This window comes from Chrysemys picta, chromosome 6 (assembly GCF_011386835.1).
Source record: "Chrysemys picta bellii isolate R12L10 chromosome 6, ASM1138683v2, whole genome shotgun sequence".
In the NCBI taxonomy this organism is placed as follows: Eukaryota; Metazoa; Chordata; order Testudines; family Emydidae; genus Chrysemys; species Chrysemys picta.
In genome coordinates this window covers 46,827,053-46,846,037 of record NC_088796.1, presented here as the reverse complement: position 1 = coordinate 46,846,037, position 18,985 = coordinate 46,827,053, and the positions used below count along the sequence as shown (strand labels likewise).

At 45.7% G+C, this 18,985-nt stretch overlaps 1 protein-coding gene across 13 annotated transcripts in view; it reads left to right on the top strand.

The window, feature by feature from the left end:
• POLK (DNA polymerase kappa) overlaps positions 1 to 18,985 on the top strand; it is a 106,788-nt gene that overhangs the window by 14,325 nt on the left and 73,478 nt on the right. For 12 of the 13 annotated variants that reach the window (XM_005288276.4, XM_042855953.2, XM_065550097.1 and 9 more), the window contains exons 2-3: positions 4,120 to 4,295; positions 6,635 to 6,754. In XM_005288276.4, coding sequence (XP_005288333.2) covers positions 4,158 to 4,295; positions 6,635 to 6,754 — 258 coding nt within the window. In that variant the 5' untranslated portion in view covers positions 4,120 to 4,157. Of the gene's footprint in view, positions 1 to 4,119; positions 4,296 to 6,634; positions 6,755 to 16,793; positions 18,933 to 18,985 lie in introns of those variants that run through there. The other variant, XM_065550095.1, reaches the window with a different exon arrangement.

Below are 18,985 nucleotides of genomic sequence, written 5' to 3'. Positions count from 1 at the left end.
CTACTATTGGACTGACTGAAATGGAAGTGATAGTTAACCTTGCACAGACTTTAGTGTGATCATTGAAACTTGGGGAACAGTGCTTTTGGCTTGAGCTGGGAAGACCAGCTACTCTGTTGCAGTTGCAGGGCCAATGGTTCCCAACAGTGTGGTTGATTGCACCAACACGGGTGGAGAGAGTATGAAAATGTGCTTCAAAGTCATGCAGCACTACTGAGCTGGTCTCAGGTCTGCCTGGCACTCCCCACTCCCAGCTGGCCTCAGAGCACCCAAGGTGTTCGTCTGATGTCTGCTTTTGTTCTGTGCTCTGACAGGCCAGAGCCAAAAAACACAGATTATTACTCAGCTGGTCTTGGCTCTTCTGAAAAAATGTCACAAATAACAAACCGAATGCATTGAATATAATTAAAACTTAAGATTTTTTTAATCAGATAGAACTTTTATATTTAAAAAATATAACTTGCTCTACTACAGGAATGCAGTTGGTCTCCTGTTCCAGGGGGAAAAATTCAGCAAAAATGAACACCACCATCATTAAAGAAAATAAGGGAAACAAATGCATGTGCTTAAAGATTTGATAAATCCATTCACTCACAATGAATAGAGAAGCACCTTGATTAGGGTTACTCATAAGTTTTTGCAGAAACTTTCAGCTTTCATTTCTAATACAATTGGGAACATAACCTTCTAAATGCGAACAGAATGCCATACTGCCAACAGCTCAAAAATCCTAAGAATGAGATAAAAACCACAAGATTAAAAAATAATTAATTAGTGATGCTTTTGGGTCAGTCATCTGAGTATTTAACATATAGAGGAATCCTTCCCCTCCATGAACTTGTATGTGATCATTTCAGGTGGAAAATTCAACCATAAATGCCTAAACACAAATGTGGGCTGCCTCCAGATCTTTGGCAGGGGATCCTGCTTCTTCTTTCCTAACCCCTCAGCTGGAGAAGCAACAGTTTTTAAATATGCATCTTGCTAGAAAAGTTCCAGCACTGTTTTATTTCCATTGTTGTGCAATAGATTTACTTTGGTAACTGGGTCTGGGTGTGCAGCACATCCAGAGACATCCCTTGAAAGGGTGTGGCTCCTATCAGATGGAAAGGACTCTTGACTGAGGAAGTAACTGAGAGGAAGTTAAGGAGATGGGGTGCTCCTTGCCTCGGAGAGAAAATTAAATTGTTTTTTAATCAGCAGTAGGAGGGAGCTGCCTTTATACCCTCTTCCAATAATAAATACATGTTCTGATATTTATTGAGCTCATGCTGAGCTGTCATTCAGAGAACTCTGCTTTTTTGTGCTAACCCACTGAAAAGGAGATTGTGTCATATGACAGTTGCTTGGGCAGCATTTCATTTACATTTTATTGAAGAATGACTTGAGGTCTGGAAAACATGTGGAGAGTGAAAGATTTAAGAGGCTCAATCAACTTACTGTGTCCAAGCAAAGGTTATGGGTGACTTGTTTGTGATCTGCAAATACCTATGTGGATAAGAAACGTGATAGTAGTTGGCTGTTTAGTACTAGCAGAAATAAGCATAATGAGATCCAATGGTTAGATGCTGAAGCTAGACAAATTCCGACAAGAAAAAAATACACATTTTTAACAGTGAGGTTAATGAACAAATAGAACAACTTTCCTAGGGACATGGTAGATTCTCCATCACTTCAAGTCTTTATATCAAGACTGGATGTCTTTCTAAAAGATATGCTCCAGCTCAAACAGAAGTTATGGTTTGATGTAGAAATTCCTAGTTTAGGTTCTGTGGCCTGTGTCATGCAGGAAGTCAGGCTGCTAAATGATCATAATTGTCCCTTCTGGCCTTAAAATCTATTTATTTACATTTAAAAAATAAATTTAACATGGTGGTGGGAAGTGCCAGTTTGATTTTATTTTTACAATGAATCTGGAAAGATAGCCTGTCACAAGAAAAGCCACTGTACAGCTGTAAGTCTAATGCAGTATGCTTTGCACATAGGAATGTTCTTTATTTCAAATTGGCAGTGTAATTTTATTTTTTTTTGTAAACAAAACCTGCCTCTCAGAAAGGACTATTATGACTGTTTAGTCAGACCTCCTATATCAAACAGGTCATGGGGCTTTAGGGTTGCCAAGCGTCTGGATTTCAACCACTAAAAGTCCGTCCTGTGGCGCAGCAGGGCTAAGGCTGGCTCCACCTGGCTCCCAGAAGTGGCTTGCATGTCTGGAGCAACCACAGGGGCTCTGCGCGCTGCATCCACCCTGAGCGCTGGCTTCGCAGCTCCCATTGGCCAGATACTGCAGCCAATGGGAGCTGCACGGGTGGCGCTTGAAGGTGTGGACAGCGCGCAGAGTCCTCTGGCCCCTCCACCTAGGAGCTGCCGGAGGTAAGCGCCACCTGGACAGAGCCTGCATCCCAAACCTCCTCCGACACCCTGCCCCAGCCCTAAGCCCCCTCCAGCACCACAACCCCTGCCCCACCCCAGAGCCCGCACCCCCAGTCGGAGCACTCACCCCTTCCTGCACCCCAACCTCCTGCCCCAGCCCTGAGCCCCCTCCAGCACCACAACCCCCGCCCCACCCCAGAGCCCGCACCCCCAGTTGGAGCCCTCACCACTTCTCACACCCCAACCTCCTGTCCCAGCCTGGAGACCCCTCATTTCTGGTCCCACCCCAGAGCCAGCACCCCCAGTCAGAGCCCTCACCCCTTCCCGCACACCAACCCTCTGCCCCAACCTGGTGAAAGTGAGTGAGGGTGGGGGAGAGCGAGCAATGGAGGGAGGGGGGATGGAGTGAGCAGGGGTGGGGCCTCTGGGAAGAGGGTGGGGCAAGGGTGTTTGTTTTGTGCAATTAGAATGTTGGCAACCCTGTGGGGCTTTCCTGAATTCCTGTTTGAGTGACAACATATCTTTTAGAAAAATAACCAAATTTGGTTTAAAAATTGCTATTGATGAATAGTCCACCACAAACCTTAGGAAGTTGTTCCCATAGTTAATTACCCCCACTGTCAAGAATTGTTCACCTTATTTCTAGTCTGAATTTGGCTTGCTTCAACTTCCAGCCATTCATTCTTGTTATACCTTTGTCTGCTAGATTGAAGAACCCATTCTCGTATAGGTTCTTAAACACTGTGATTAAGTCTCCCCTTAACCTTCTCTTTGTTAAGCTAGACTGAGCTCCTTTAATCTATCACTGTAAGGTATGTTTTCCAATCCTTTAATAATATATCATGGCTCTTCTCTGAACTTCCTCTCCATTTTATCAACATCCTTTTTGAACTGTGGATACTAGAACTGTTCACAGTATTCTAGTGGTGGTCACACCCTGGCCAAATACAGAGGTAAAATAACCTCTCTACTTCAACTTGAAATTCCCCTGTTTATGCATTCAAGAGTTGCATTGGTCCTTTTGGCTACAGTATTGTTCAGGAAACTCATATTTGTCCACCATGACCCCCAAGTCTTTTTCAGAATCACAGCTTCCCAGAATCGAGTCCTCCATTCTGCAAGAATGGCCTATGTTCTTTGTTCCTTGGTGTGTAACTTGACATTTGGCCATATTAAAATGCTTATCATTTGCTTGAGCCCAAGTTACCAAATGAACAGATATAAAGCTAGTTGGAAATTTTTCAAAGAAACAGGTTTTTGGGTTGGAAAATGCCAGTTCGTTGGAACCAAAACTTTTTGTGGGAATGTATCAGTTTAGACAAAATTTTTGTTGTGAAGGATTCTCACGTCCAGGATGGAATTTTTGGTCAAAACAAGAGAAAGAGGAATCACCCAGAATAGCTAATAGCCCAGTGGTTAGAACACTTACTTGGGGTGTGGAAGACCCAGGCTCATGTTCCTGTCTCTCTCTGATTTTCTTTCGCCCCAAAGTAGAATGAGGAAAATTACTGAATCTTTAACATTTTCACAGGATGATAAATCATTTTCCACGCAGCTCTACTCCAGACACTAATACAGTTGAGGTTTTTTCTTTGTTTGGTGACTGTGTATAGTTGAGCTAATTTGAAGAATTCCATATCAAACCTCGGTATTTGGTGTGTCTAATAAAATTGAAAGTGATTGTGGAATTGTATTATTCATCAACTGGAGTTTTGAAAGAAGTATGGAACTTATATTCTCTTTTAGGTTATTAAAGTTTGAAAAAGCACTCACTGCGTTGCGCTATGGACAGCACAAAGAAAATTGTTAACACGTCTGATGATGATGGATTTCTGCTTAGAATGGGCCTCAATGATAACAAGGCTGGAATGCAAGGACTGGATAAAGAGAAAATCAATAAAATCATAATGGAGGCCACCAAGGTTCGTTTGTGTAACCCTTTTCACTATCTTGTTTTTACTTTTTTATTTCTTAGTTTTGCATGCATAAATGGGGGCAGCCTCCTCTGTTCTGTATGTGGGTGACACAGGAAAGGTTGCTTTCCATCACCCTCCCCACAACCAATGCAGTACGCTTTGCTGGAAAAGTTAATATGGTTTCCGGTTATATAAACTTTTTCAGTAGGACTCTTTAGGGCTGACTACACCTCCTTTTTAGGGTGTGTTCGAAGGGGAAGCAGCCAGTGGTGCAGTCCCTGTCAGCACCTCTCCTTTGGAGCTTGGGAGAGGCCCCAAATCTATGAGGTTTTCAGAGTCCTCCCATCAGACAATCTAGGGATAACTGAGCAAGGGTAACCTCTCAGAGTTCCCCCACTTCCACAGCATTCTGTTACAAGAGAGGTCAATCTGGCCCTAGATTTGTTGTTAAACAATTATGGTAAAATAATGAATGCTGTACTGTTGCTTTATGGAAGAGCTAATACTTTAGGGAGAACTTTGAAAAATATAGCATTAAAAACAATTCTGCTATTGCAGACTGCTTTTGTATTGTCCATTTTTTCACTGTGCTAAGGATATTTGCATGAAACAAAGGGTTTAGTTTTTCATATATTTCACCTGATCTTACTGTTAAGCACTTCCTCAAACCGTGATCCTTTGTAAGAGACATCCCATTTGGTATTTTTTGAAATAATTCCTTCCAAACTGCTGCTACTGCTGCTGCCATTATATTGAGAGAGAGATGGAGCCAAATGAACGATAGATTTTGAAAACGGTAAAATGAGGAAAACAAGTTTCATGCCCTTTTAAAATCTGCATTTGTTGGGGAAAAAATCAACAAACTGTACAGTATCAGATGTATTATAGCTGTAGATTCTTGTATGGAACTCTCCCAAATCTCTCTTCCCTTTTAGCTGCTCCAAAAAACAAACAAACAAAGCCCTTGTAAGGAACACAGTCTTATTATTGCATCACTACTGTGAGGAGCTACAAGACAGATATAAGGGAACCCAAATTTCATAGTTGCTTGCCAGCAATTACTAACATCTTAAATACCTGTAAAAAATTTACTACTAGCACCAAAGAGAAAAAGTATGGGACTTTCTTTCCAATAGGCACAATCACTAATGTTTGCTTATAGAGGGAAGAGAAGATTACATGCATGCCTGATACTGAAGGAAAGTTCATCCTAATATCTATTAGTTAAGAGATTGGTTGAAACCTTGAAGCATGAGGTTTTAATCTCTTCCAATACTTTTTTTTTTTTAGCATTAACTGTTATAAAACTGGATCACATAAATGTCCAATCCCTCTCTGAATCTTCTTAAATTCTTGGCCTCAGTGGCATCCTGTGGCAATGAGTGCCTCTAACGACACGTTCTGTGAAAAAATATTTAATGTGTTTTGAATCTGCCCCCTTTTATTTTCATTGATTATCACCTTGTTCCTGTGTTATGAGACAGGGAGAACAGAAGTTCCTGATCTACCTTCTCTATATCATTTATTATTTTCTATACCTTCATCATGTCCCCTCTTATTAATTTCCTTTCCAAGATAAATAATCTCAATCTTTTCCATCTCTCTTCATGTGGAGATTTTGCATACCCTGAACATTTCCATCACCCTCTTTTAAACTCTTTCTAATTCTGCAATATCCTTCTGAGATTGGGTGACAAGTACTGCACACAGTATTCCAGATGAGGTTGTACCATTGACTTACATAATGGCATTATTTTTCTCCAGATGAGACCATATGGACCAATGAGGAAATGCTGCACATGAAAAGTAAAAGTGCCTGAGGTCAATTTTCAATTTTTGCATTCAGTATCTTTCAAGATATAACAGAAAATAGCTTAGAGAGTACAAGTAACTTATTTCTTTTTAGTTATTTTGACATCTCTCTGATCTAGCTAATGTTTTTAGAATTGCATCATCACACATGAAGAGATGTCCCCACCTTTCTGGAGCCTAGCAGGTTTCCTCAGAAGTATATTAAACTCTGAGTGGCGGAGGGAAGGAAGAATATGAATTTCATGTAATCTGAGTACCACAGTTGTCTTTTGTGTGTATACCTCAATTATGTGAATATCCAAAATATATATAATACGCGTAAGAAATCCTTAAAATATACAGAGTCCAACATATAAGGCTGTATCTGCTTCTCTGATAGGATTGGAAACAACTGTCCATTTTATTTCAGTGCTGTTTTTTTCCATTTAAATGAGTTGTTAGCAGACAAATTGCATCTTTTTCTTTTCAGTTATTGTAAGATAAGGAAAACAATGAACTTTCAAATGTATCTTAACTTTTTATTTTTCTGATAGGGTTCTAGATTTTATGAAAATGAGCTTAAGAAAGATCAACAAGTTAACCAACGAATTGAAAAAATGATACAGCTAAAAGATAAAATTACCAGCCAACAGCTTCTGAAAGCACAACTACAGGTACTAACCAATTTGAGAAGTTTTTTGATTGGAGGGAGAATAACAATTTTTAGGAGTATATTATTGATGCTAGTCCTAAAATTTCAAAGTGGTGCACAAGTTGTAGTTGCCTGGTTCATTTGATGTTAGCAAAAATTATGTAGCTAAAACCTACATAATATTTTGATGGTGTAAATTTATATTTAGTTAACAGAAGAAAATTTAAATAGATAATAAGACTCTTAATTTGAAGTATTTCTTGTATGAACAAAATGGAATTGAAACAAGAACTCCTTTCCCCCAATGCTGAAAACACCTAATCAACTAATAAATAAAATCCATTGTTCATGATGCACTCCTATGAAACTCATTGATTAATTTTCTTAACAAATACCAGAGCAGTCATTTTGGTTTAAACATTTTGTGTGTGTTTTTTTTTTTTAAAGTCTTGGCTAATGCATGTCTTATGTTAGATGGTTTATAGTGATAGGGAAAAATGTCACTAGGATTATCCTATTACTTCAGCTTGTGATTTATCTATCTTTGCGTTCTAACTACTATGTCACTGAAGTCTTCAAAGTTTTATAAACAAAAAATCTGGCCAAAGGTGCATATTGCCTACAATAGAAAAATTGGTTTCCTTTATTATTAGGGTTTGGTTATGAACATCCATGTACAGTGGAAGGAAATAAAGGGTCTGAGAAAACTATCAATATAAGACATGGAGTTGTGTATGAAAATGTTTCTGTGGTCCAAAAGAAGCACTTTTGCATAGGTATTCAGAGACTGCAGTGATGGACAATGTTATCAGAAACTAGATAGTATTGCATACAAAAATCACATTAAAAGAACATTAAAGTTGCTAAGTCAAGCACCTTAATTTGTCTCTGTTTACATGCAGTGTGATTCAATCTTTAATGACATGATTGCATACTATTTTTTTCAATCTGACCTCTGCCTCATTCTGTGCACAGGATAGGTAGTGTTTATTGAGCGGCTGTTCAATATTTTGTTTTATCTTCATTGTTCAATATGTAGTCCCAAGCCTTGTTTACCATATGCTAGTCTAATTCTGATCTGGATACAGAATTATTAATTTCCTCATATTTTTTTCTGTGACACTCATCACTATAGCATCTGAGTACTTCACAAACATTGATGAATTTATTTTCACAACACCCATCAGGTCAGGTAATATTATTATCCCCATTTTACATGTGGGAAATGAAGGCACAGAGATTAAGGTTAAAATCCCACTAATTTTGGGTTCCCAATTTGACCACCAAGTGCCTAGGACTTGATTTTTCAGAGTACTTAGAATTATACCATACTGTATATGTTTAACACACAGCTCCCAGTGACTTCATTTGCAGATGTGAGTGCTCAACACTTCTGCAGATCATGTTGGGTACCCAGAAAATGAGGAACACGCAATCAGTGACCACCCATGAAAAGCTTTTTTGGTTGGTAATGACTTTCCTAGCATCACATAGGAACTCTCTGAAAGAGGCAGTAATAGAATCCAGTTCTCCAAGGCAACATTCAACTGTATTACCTATGAAACCATGCTTTCTTTTACTTTCAGATATCACCTCCTTATGATCTGTAACCAGATGTTCTAGTCCAGCTGTTCTCAAACTGTGGGTTGGGACCCCAAAGTGGATTGCGACCCTGTTTTAATGGATTTGCCAGGGCTGGTGTTAGACTTTCTGGGGCCTGGGGCTGAAGCCAAAATCCGAGCCTCACTGCCCAGGGTGGAAGCTGAAGCCAGAAGGATTCAGTCCCAGGCAGTGTGGCTCAGGCTTCTGCTTTAGCCCTGGCTGGCGGGGCTTAGGTTACAGCCCCCCTGCCCAGGGCTGAAGCCCTCAAGCTTTGCCTCCCTCCCCTACAGGGCGATGGGGGTTGGGCTTCAGCCCTATTGTCCAGGGTGGCGGAGCTCAGGCTTCAGTCCCCCTTCCTGGGGTCATTCAGTCATATTTTTTGTCAGAAGGGGGTTGTGGTGCAATGAAGTGTGAGCAACCCTGCTCTAGTATTTGCCTCAGCTCGGTAAGGGGGAAGACAACTTGTGCAGAGTTACAGAAGTATGAAAAGCTCCATGCTTCTGTGTAATACTGTAAATTTTTATTTTCAGATGAAGTCTTATCAGTTTGTAGGATGGTAGAGGGTGGGAAACTGGGCTCTTTTAGGGTGCTCACTAACATGACAGTTCTTTTCAGGTTGGCAATCAGTACTGATATTGTAATGTACAAGATTTCAAAAAAGTCATTCCTTTTGCTAGACAGTATCCCAGTGATGCTGGACATGGCAGCAACATAAATCCATAGCGTCAGCAACATAATACCCCCTTTTCTAGTGTTTTGTTGATATAACAGAACCTGCACATGCTGTGGGACTCTGTGTGTCAGAAATGAAAAATAAAGGTGTTTTAGTTTGTCTTTATTTTAGACAGCCTCCTCTGCATCCAGCTAGGGGCAAAGGAGCACTTATAATCACAAAGGTCCCAAAGTAATCTCTAACATCTTCAGTATTTTTGGGCAGCAAGTAAACCCTTCAAAACTTACCATTAGCATTTTAAAATATTTTATTTGGCTTTATAAATAAAATAAAATCGTAAATGCCAAAGATGGAGTTTCATATGCACTGAATGTCATTGGTTTATTAGTCAGGCCAAGTTTTCCTATACAATACTATATGCAGCAAGTTCCCACTTCTGATAAATTGGTCATGGCTGATTGAGACTCGTCTACTACACAACCCAGAAATGTCTGAAATTCTCCAATAATCCATACTGTGAAGGATCAAAGCTATATTTTTATATTCATTTATTCAATACTATGCTTAATTTAAAACTTTCATAAGTATCAGCTTCTGAATTGTATTAACTATTGCCAACAGCCACTGTTGCCATTTTTATGGATATTGGTTTCTAGCTGTTTTTAACTCTGCATGACATTGCTGTCCCCTTGTAACAGAGTATTACTGGTCGCTCCTAGTTTCTCTCCATTCTGTCAGATATGTTTACAAACATAAACAGGCACCAAATTAAGTTTTTTAATTCTTATTTCATATATGCTACTTAAGAAAGAAAGGTTTTTTGGCATCTATATCACATCTTTGGTCAAGAACAAATCACAATAACTTCTTCAATCTATTTGTCTAAAAATAAATACAAAAATTTAAGAATTTTAAAAGTCTAATGGCCCAAATTTTCAGCTCTTTTCCCCTATAAAATATATTGAATCCCCCCTAAGTCTTCCATATCAGAATTTTCTTTCAAAAAAGATTGCTACATAATTTTTCAACTTATGCACCTGGTTTACCTCTGAGAAATTCGTCTTTAACTGTCTTCAGATTTAGTAGGGAAATATGGTTATAAACAAACATGATTCTCAGAAGTAAGTCTACAAAGCTTTTGTTTTACTGTTTCCTTTAATGAACTGCTGTTGCTATTTTAAATAATCATGGTTTTAATTCATGACTAGCTTAAAGGGGTTTCCATCTCTGTTTTTATATGTGCATAAGATACTAGTGAATCATTAGATATGACATTATGCTAGTAATGCAGGTGGGGGGAAAACAATTTATTTTGTATTAAGACAGTATCTGGAAATGCAGATTAAATTGTGTGACTGGGGGTGTGGGAGGCAACATAAATTCAAGTAATTAAAGGTCATTTGAGTGTGAGAATAACCTACCTATAATTTGTAGAATATGAAATCATCAGAATTAACAAAGAGGAAAAAAATTAATTAAAATGAAGAGAAATGCCTTTTGATAATTTTACATGGATTTTAGCCCTTGCTTAATTGATATTACAATGAAAATAACTAAGTCTGCTCCCGGAGGATTTAAATGTAATGACTTGTTTTTCTTCTATATATTATATAATGCTGTTTTCATTGTTTTTTTCAAATATTTCTTCTGTTGTTATTTGAACTCCTCACCTTCTACCTTTCCCACTGGTGCCTTACATTTTATACAAACCAGTTTGACCAGCCCAACTCACTGAACTAGGATATGTGCTATGCATTGCTATGTGGAAAAGCTTAATTTGATTCCAGGTCGTGGTCTTTCAGTCTTCAAACAAATTGGCTGGGAGCAAACCAGAAGGAAGCGGGAAAATCTCATATTACTCAGTAGTTATCCTTTTAGCAAATAAGTTGCAGTATGAGAGCTCAACTAGGTGAGAGGGGAGAGACCTTTAGTTTTTTTTAAAAAGTAGTTCTGTAAACAATAAATACAACGTGTATATTTGTGGAATATTATACGTACTTGCATTTATATGTATAAATATAACATACTTTTTCCACTTTCACTTTTTTGCCATCTGTTACTTACCTCTTTTCCCCCACAGAACAGGTTGGAGCAAAAACAAGCTTTCTTCGTCAAGTGCTTGCTCATATTGATTCCAATTAGGTATGCGCGTGCCACATGCACAGTCGTCGGAAAGTTTTCCCCTAGCAGCACCCATCGGGTCAGCTGTCGAGCCCCCTGGAGTGGCCCCTCTATGGCGCTCAGTATATGACCCTGCCAACCCGGCGCCTCCTCAGTTCCTTCTTACCACCAGTGATGGTCGTTGGAACTGGGGTGATTTGCTTAGCAAGTTCTCCTCTTGTTCTCCTAGCTTTCAGTTGTAGTTTTAGTGTTAGTAGTTTTAGCTGTTGGTTGTGTGGGTTTCCCCTCCATCCTGACTGCCTATCTCCCCTTGGGGACTCGGGGCATGCCTCGGTCCCAAGGGTTCAAACCCTGCAAGTCCTGCAATAAGCCGATGATAACTGGTCATCCCCACAACACTTGTCTAAAGTGTCTGGGGGAGGCACACCAGGCCGATAGGTGCAGGATTTGTAAAAGGGTTTTGCCCTAGAACAAAAAAGGAGCGGGACTTCCATTTAAAACAGCTCCTTATGGAGGTGGTTCTGAGATCGCAATCCACCTGAGTGCGGCAAGACGTGACACCGAGTTAATCGGTGTGGAGCGCTCCGGCATCTGTGGCAGAAGCAGCACCGCTGCTCCCAAAGCCGGCAGGAACTGTCCAGCACCAATCCCATTCCCTGGCGCCACAGGAGCAGCACTGGAAGTAGGGTAGGACTGAATCTCCGACTTCGAGACCCACTCCTTCAGAGTTGGCCAATGGGGCGTGCCCCAGGGAGGAGGGCCCAGTGCCAGAACCTTTGGAGCCAGCGCTGTCGACTTCGGTCCCGCAAAGGGTACCATTGAGTCCGGTGCCATTGGACTCCCAAAAGCCATATGGTGGAAGAAGTGGGGCTGCCATCCATCCTGACACCTTTGCCATGACCACACCGCAGTCTCCGGCCCTCTGGGACAAGCCCCCAGCGCCAACGAAGGCGGAAAGCCAGCGATGTTGCGTCCACCTGCATCTCCCAAGCACTGCTCGCCGACAACACGGAGACACTGCTCTGAGTCGTGGCACCAATCCATCCCTCAGCACCACTCTGAGTCGTGGCACCAGTCGTATTCACGACACCGGTCTGACTCGTGGCACCAGTCACCATCCTGGTACCAATCCCCGACGCGACGGAGGTCCCGTTCTCGGCACCAGTCACCATGGCACCAATCGAGGTCTCGGCACCACCAGTCGTCACGGCGCCACTCCCAGTCCTGGCATCGATCCCGATCCAGGCACTGCTCCCCATCCTCGCAGCACTGCTCACCAGCCCAGCTCCGCTTGGCACAGCCATGGGCATCAAGATCCTGGTCTTGGAGTTCGGGTTTGGAGACAGAGTCAAGATACTCACGCCGGAGCTGGCACCGGTCGGCACATAGACTTCCCAATGTGGGCACAATGCCATGGCCGGTGCAATGGCTGGGGCCAGCACAGTGGCCGGGGCCAGCACAGTAGCCCTTTTGGACCCCCTGGGCATATCACCAGGCCCAGGGTAGTTTGTCAAAGGGCTCCCGGTCAGTGCTATCCGAGCCCAGGTTGCCAGTGGCTTCGGACAGCCGCCCTGCCCCCAGGGCGCTGAGGGGACTCCGGCCTCAGTGCTTTCCCTGGAACCGACCCTCGCTCCTTCAGTGGACCTGGTGATAGTTGACCCGGAACAGGAGGCTGGGCAGGATGTCTCGATGGAGTAAGAGGCCAGGATGACCCTGTTCCCCCACTTGAGTCCTCGTCATCCTCTCCGGATTAGGCGGTGGCGGAGACTTCTACTTCAGGGCCACGCCCATAGACAGTTGTGCCCACTAAGACGTGCTGCGCAAGATGGCGTGCAATATGGGCCTAGAGGCCGAGGAGGTGGCGGAACAAGAGAACCCTATGGTGGACATACTGGCCCCGAAGGTCCATCTAGAGTAGCCCTGTCACTTATCAAGGCCATCCAGGTCAACTTGAAGATCTTGTGGCAGACCTGGCCTCCATTCCCCCGACAGCCAAGGGTGTAGAAAGGAGATACTTCAACCCCTCTAAGGGGTACGGGTATTTGTATACCCACCCACAGCCCTGCTCCCTGGTGGTGTCGATGGTGAATGAACACGAGAGGCAGGGGCAGCAAGATCTCACTCCAAATCCAAGGACTCTAAAAGACTCAACCTTTTCATCAGGAAGGTCTATTCCATAGGGGGCTTACTGCTCATGATTGCTAATCAGCAGGCAATCCTGAGCAGATATAGCTTCAATTCCTGGAACTCCATGCTGAAACTTAGGAAATTGTTTCCCTTGGAGTCCAGGGAGGAGTTTGGGGCTATTGTTGAGGAGGGCAAACCAGTAGAACGGACCTCTTTGCAGGCCTCCCTTGACACTGAGGACTTTGCCGCCTGCACCCTTTCCTCAGGGATAGCCATGAGGAGGAGTTCATGGCTACAGGCATCTGGCTTACCCCCAGAAGTGCAGCAAACTCTGCAGGACCTGCCGTTCGACAGGGCAGGCCTGTTCGTGGAGCAAACAGACTCCAGGCTGCACAGCCTAAAAGACTCCTGGGCTACGATGAAGTTGTTGGGTATGCACATACCGGCAACCCAACGCAAACACTTCAGGCTGCAACAACGCCCTTCCCCTCCTCAGCGGAGGCAGGATTTCTCTAGAAGGAGGGGCAGAAATGGCAGGCGCAAGCCTTCCCATCCTCCGCCCGGGCAGGGCCATGGCCCGATTAAGCCATCATCGGGCTCAAAGCAGGCATTTTGAAGGTGTGCCCAAGGACAGTCCATCTGCCACAACACCAGATCCTTCCCCTTGTTTCTTGAATCATCTGTCCCACTTCCACTGTGCTTGGTCCCAAATAACATCGGACCGCTGGGTTCTTCGCACGGTAGAAGTGGGATATTCTCTCCAATTCTGCTCCTCCCCTCCCTCCCACCCCCCTTCCCCATCCCTCTTCAGGCACCCTTCTCACGAGCAACTCCTTATCCAGGAGATGCAGGCACTCCTTGCCGCAGGGGCAATGGAGGAGGTGCCTCAGGAGCTAAGGGGCAAGGGATTCTATTCCCAATATTTCCTAATCCCCAAAGCCAAAGGGGGTCTCAGACCCATTCTAGACCTGCAGGCCTCAACAGATTCATGGTGAATCTGAAGTTCTGCATGGTCTCCCTGAACTCCATAATTCCTTCTCTGGATTGGGGAGATTGGTATGCCGCCCTCAATCTCAAGGACGTGTATTTTCATATATCCATACGTCCTGCTCACAGATGATACCTCAGGTTTGTGGTCAATCACAACCATGTCCAGTTTAAGGTTCTCCCCTTCGGCCTGTCCACAGCCCCTCAGGTGTTCACCAAGTGCATGTTAGTTGTTGCCGCCTTCCTTCAGCAGAGACAGGTGCAGGTGTATCCATATCTCAATGACTGGCTGCTCCGGGGGCACTCCAGGGACCAGGTAGAAGCGCAGATACGCATCATGAGGTCCATGTTCAACAGGTTGGGCCTTCTTCTCAACAAGAGCAAGTCAGCTCTTATACCAACTCAAAGGGTAGAGTTTATTGAGGCAATACTGGACTCGGGTCGTGCCAGAGCATTCCTGCCAGAGGCCCATATTCTAATGCTCTCGGACTTCATACAAAGTCTCAGATGGTACCCTACCACCACAGCAAGGGCCTGCCTGAGACTACTTGGTCACATGGCATCTTGTATGTACATGGTACAGCATGCCAGGATGTGTCTTAGATCTCTCCAGATTTGGCTCAAGTCAGCATTCTGCCCGGGATGCGACAGTCTGGACTCGGTGGTGACTCTTCCAGGTCACGTCCTCCAGTCCCTGCGCTGGTGGCTCAACCAACCAGACGTGTGCAAAGGATTCCCCTTCCACAGACCTCAGCCCTCCCTGTCCCTGGTAACAGATGCGTCGTCACTGGGGTGGGGGGCAAACTTGGGGGACCTTCAGACTCAGGGCCTCTGGTCTCAAGACGAGCTCTCACTCCACATCAACATCAAGGAGTTCAGAGCAGTTCGGCTAGCGTGTCAAACCTTCCAGGCCTGCTTGATGTGTCAGTGTGTGTGAGTCTTGACGGACAACACAACTGTGATATTTTACATAAACAAGCAGGGTGGGGCCTATTCCTCTCCTCTCTGTCGGGAAGCCCTCCAGCTGTCGGAGTTCTGCATAGCCCACTCTATCCACTTGGAGGCGACATATCTCTCAAGATCACAGAACGAGCTGGCGGACTACCTCAGCAGATCGTTCCGCAACCACAAGTAGTCCATCTGTCCGGATGTCATTCTCACCATCTTCCAGAGGTGGGGAACTCCCCATATCAATCTCTTTGTCACTCAGAGCAACAGGAAGTGCCCTGAGGTTCTGCTTCTTCCGGAACCACAGCCAGGGATCCCTTGTGGACACCTTCCTCCTCCATGGTCGGATCATCTCATGTATGTGTTCCCACCGCTTCCTCTCATGCACAAGGTCCTACTCAAAGTCCACAGGGACAAGGCGGCAGTCATCCTGGTGGTTCCAGCGTGGCCATGACAACACTGGTGCACCACGCTCCTGGACCTCTCAGTGGACACCCTGATCACGCTGCCACTAATCCCGGACCTGATTAGCCAAGATCACAGTCGCCTTTGTCACCCAGACCTCCAGTCTCTCCACCTCACGGCCTGGAAGCTTCATGGCTAACCCCCATGGAGCTCCTGTGCTAGGAGGTGGTCAGGGAAATTCTGCTTGGTAGCAGGAAACCCTCCAGTAGGGCCACCTATCGGGCAAAATGGAAGTGGTTTGCGATCTGGTGCTCCCAGGGCCGTTCTCCACTGTTGCAGGCCCCCATTCCTGTCCTCCTGGACCTGCTGAAGCTCAAGCAGCCAAGGTCTGGCTGCTTCGTCTATCAAGGGGCAGGTATATCCTGGCAGCCATCTCTGCATTCCACCCGGGAACAGCCGGGCGGTCCGTCTTCACCAACCCCATGGTAGGCCGCTTCCTCAAGGGCCTGGAGCATCCGTATCCAACTGATCCCTGCATGGGATCTCAACTGATGGGGCCCCCGTTTGAACCGTTGGCAACTTGCTCACTTCTGTATCTATCATGGAAGGTTGTTTTTCTGGTTCCCATTACTTCGGCAAGGAGGGTTTCGGAGCTCAAGGCCCTCACTTCTGACCCTCCATATGCCGTTTCCTTTAAGGATAAGGTGCAGCTCAGGCCTCATCCGTCTTTCCTTCCAACGGTGGTGTCCCAATTTCACTCTAACCAGGACATTTTCCTGCCTGTGTTTTACCCTAAACCCTATGCAAACAGCCAAGAGCAACATCTACACTCTCTGGACATTAGATAGGCGCTCGCCTTTTATATGGACCGCTCAAGGCCGTTCCGGAAGTTGAACCAATTATTCATGGTAGGAGAACAGGGGTGGGCAAACTACGTCCTGTGGGCTGGATCCGGCCCCTCAGGGCTTTGGATCCGGCCCGCGGGATTGCCACACTCCATGGCGCCGTGGGCCCTGCACCGCTCTAGGAAGCAGTCAGCACCATGTCCCTGTGGCCCCTGAGGGAGCGGGGAGGGGGCAGAGGGCTCCGCACACTGCTCTTGCCTGTGGGTACCTTCCCCGAAGCTCCCATTGGCCCAGAATGGGGAACCGAGGCTAATGGGAGCTTTGGGGGAGGTACCCCCAGGCAAGGGCAGCGCGCTCAGCCGTCTGCCCCCACTCCCCCAGGGGCCGCAGAGACATGGTGCCAGCTGCTTCCTGGAGTGGCGCGGGGCCATGGACAGGGCAGGCAGGCAGGGAGCCTGCCCTGGCCCCGGTGCATGCCGCTGCCACCTCGGAGCCACTCAAGGTAAGTGGCGCTGGGCTGGAGTCCTCACCCCTCCTGCACCCCAACGCCCGCCGCACCCCGCCTGCACCCCAACCCTTGCCCTGAGCCCCTGCTGCACCTTGCACCCCTCCTGCACCACTGCCCTGAGCCCCTCCCATATTGTGTACCCCATCCTGCACCCCAACCCCCTTCCCTGAGCCCCCTCGTATACCCCACATCCCTCTGCCCCAACTCCTTGCCCCGAGCCCCTTCCTGCACACCACATCCTCTCCCACACCCCACACTCCCTCCCATACCCCAACCCCCTGCCCCAGCCCTACATTCATGGCCCTGCATGAAATTTCCCCACCCAGATGTGGACCTGGGGCCAAAAAGTTTGCCCACCTCTGTAGTAGAATCATAGAAGATTAGGGTTGGAAGAGACCTCTGGAGGTCCTCTAGTCCAACCCCCTGCTCAAAGCAGAACCAACACCAACTAAATCATCCCAGCCAAGGCTTTGACAAGCCAGGCCTTAAAAACCTCTAGGATGGAGATTCCACCACCTCCATAAGTAACCCATTCCAGTGCTTCAGCACCCTCCTAGTGAAATAGTTTTTCCTAATATCCAACCTAGACCTCCCCCACTGCAACTTGAGACCATTGCTTCTTGTTCTGTCATCTGCCACCGCTGAGAACAGCTTAGCTCCATCCTCTATGGAACCCCCCTTCAGGTAGTTGAAGGCTGCTATCAAATCCCCACTCACTCTTCTCTTCTGTAGACTAAATAACACCAGTTCCCTCAGCCTCTCCTCGTAAGTCATGTGCTCCAGCCCCCTAATCATTTTATTTGCCCTCCGCTGGACTCTCTCCAATTTGTCCACATCTCTTCTCCAGTGGGGGGACGAAAACTGGACGCAATACCCCAGATGTGGCCTCACAAGTGCCAAATAGAGGGGAATAATCACTTCCCTCGGTCTGCTTGCAATGCTCCTACTAATACAGCCCAGTATGCCGTTGGCCTTCTTGGCAACGAAGGCACACTGCTGATTCATATCCAGCTTCTCGTTCACTGTAATCCCCAGGTCCTTTTCTGCAGAACTGCCGCTTAGCCAGTTGGTCCCCAGCCTGTAGCAGTGCATGGGATTCTTCCTTCCTAAGTGTAGGACTCTGCAATTGTCCTTGTTGAACCTCATTAGATTTTTTTTGGCCCAATCCTCCAATTTGTCTAGGTCACTCTGGACCCTATCCCTACCCTCCAGCATATCTACTTCTCCCCCCAGTTTAGTGTCATCTGCGAACTTGCTGAGGGTGCAATTTAATCCCATCATCCAGATCATTAATAAAGATGTTGAACAAAACCGGCCCGTAGCAGACCATATGAAAGGTCTCCTGATCTTGTTGCAGAGGATCTCATCGTGAATTACCTCCCGCATCTGCACCTGCTACGAATTGGCCAACGTTCCACCCCTGGCTCTCATGGCCCATTCCACGAGGGCGCAGGCCTCATCAACAGCGTTCCTGGCCCAGGTGCCAATCCAAGAAATCTGCAGGGTGGCGACATGGTCATCGGTGCACACATTTGCCATTCACTACGCTATAACCTAGCATGCTAGAGACGATGTAGCCTTCGGCAGAGCAGTGCTCCAGTCTGTCGTTCCATAACTCCGACCCCACCGCCGAGGTAGGGCTTGGAGTCACCTAACTAGAATCGATATGAGCAAGCACTCGAAGAAGAAAAAAACGTTACTCACTTTCTCACAACTATTGTTCTTCGAGATGTGTTGCTCATATCCATTCCAGACCCACTCGCCTTCCCCTCTGTCGGAGTATCCGGCAAGAAGGAACTGAGGAGGTGCTGGGTCAGCAGGGTCATATATTGAGCGCCATAGAGGTGCCACTGCAGCGGGCTCCACAGCCGACCCAATGGGTGCTGCTAAGGGAAATCTTTCCGACGACTGTGCACGTGGCATGCGCACACCTAAGTAGAATGGATATGAGCAACACATCTCGAAGAACAACAGTTACGAGGAGGTGAGTAACCATTTTTTCTTCTCTTAGTATGTGACAAGGGTTTTCTTTTACGA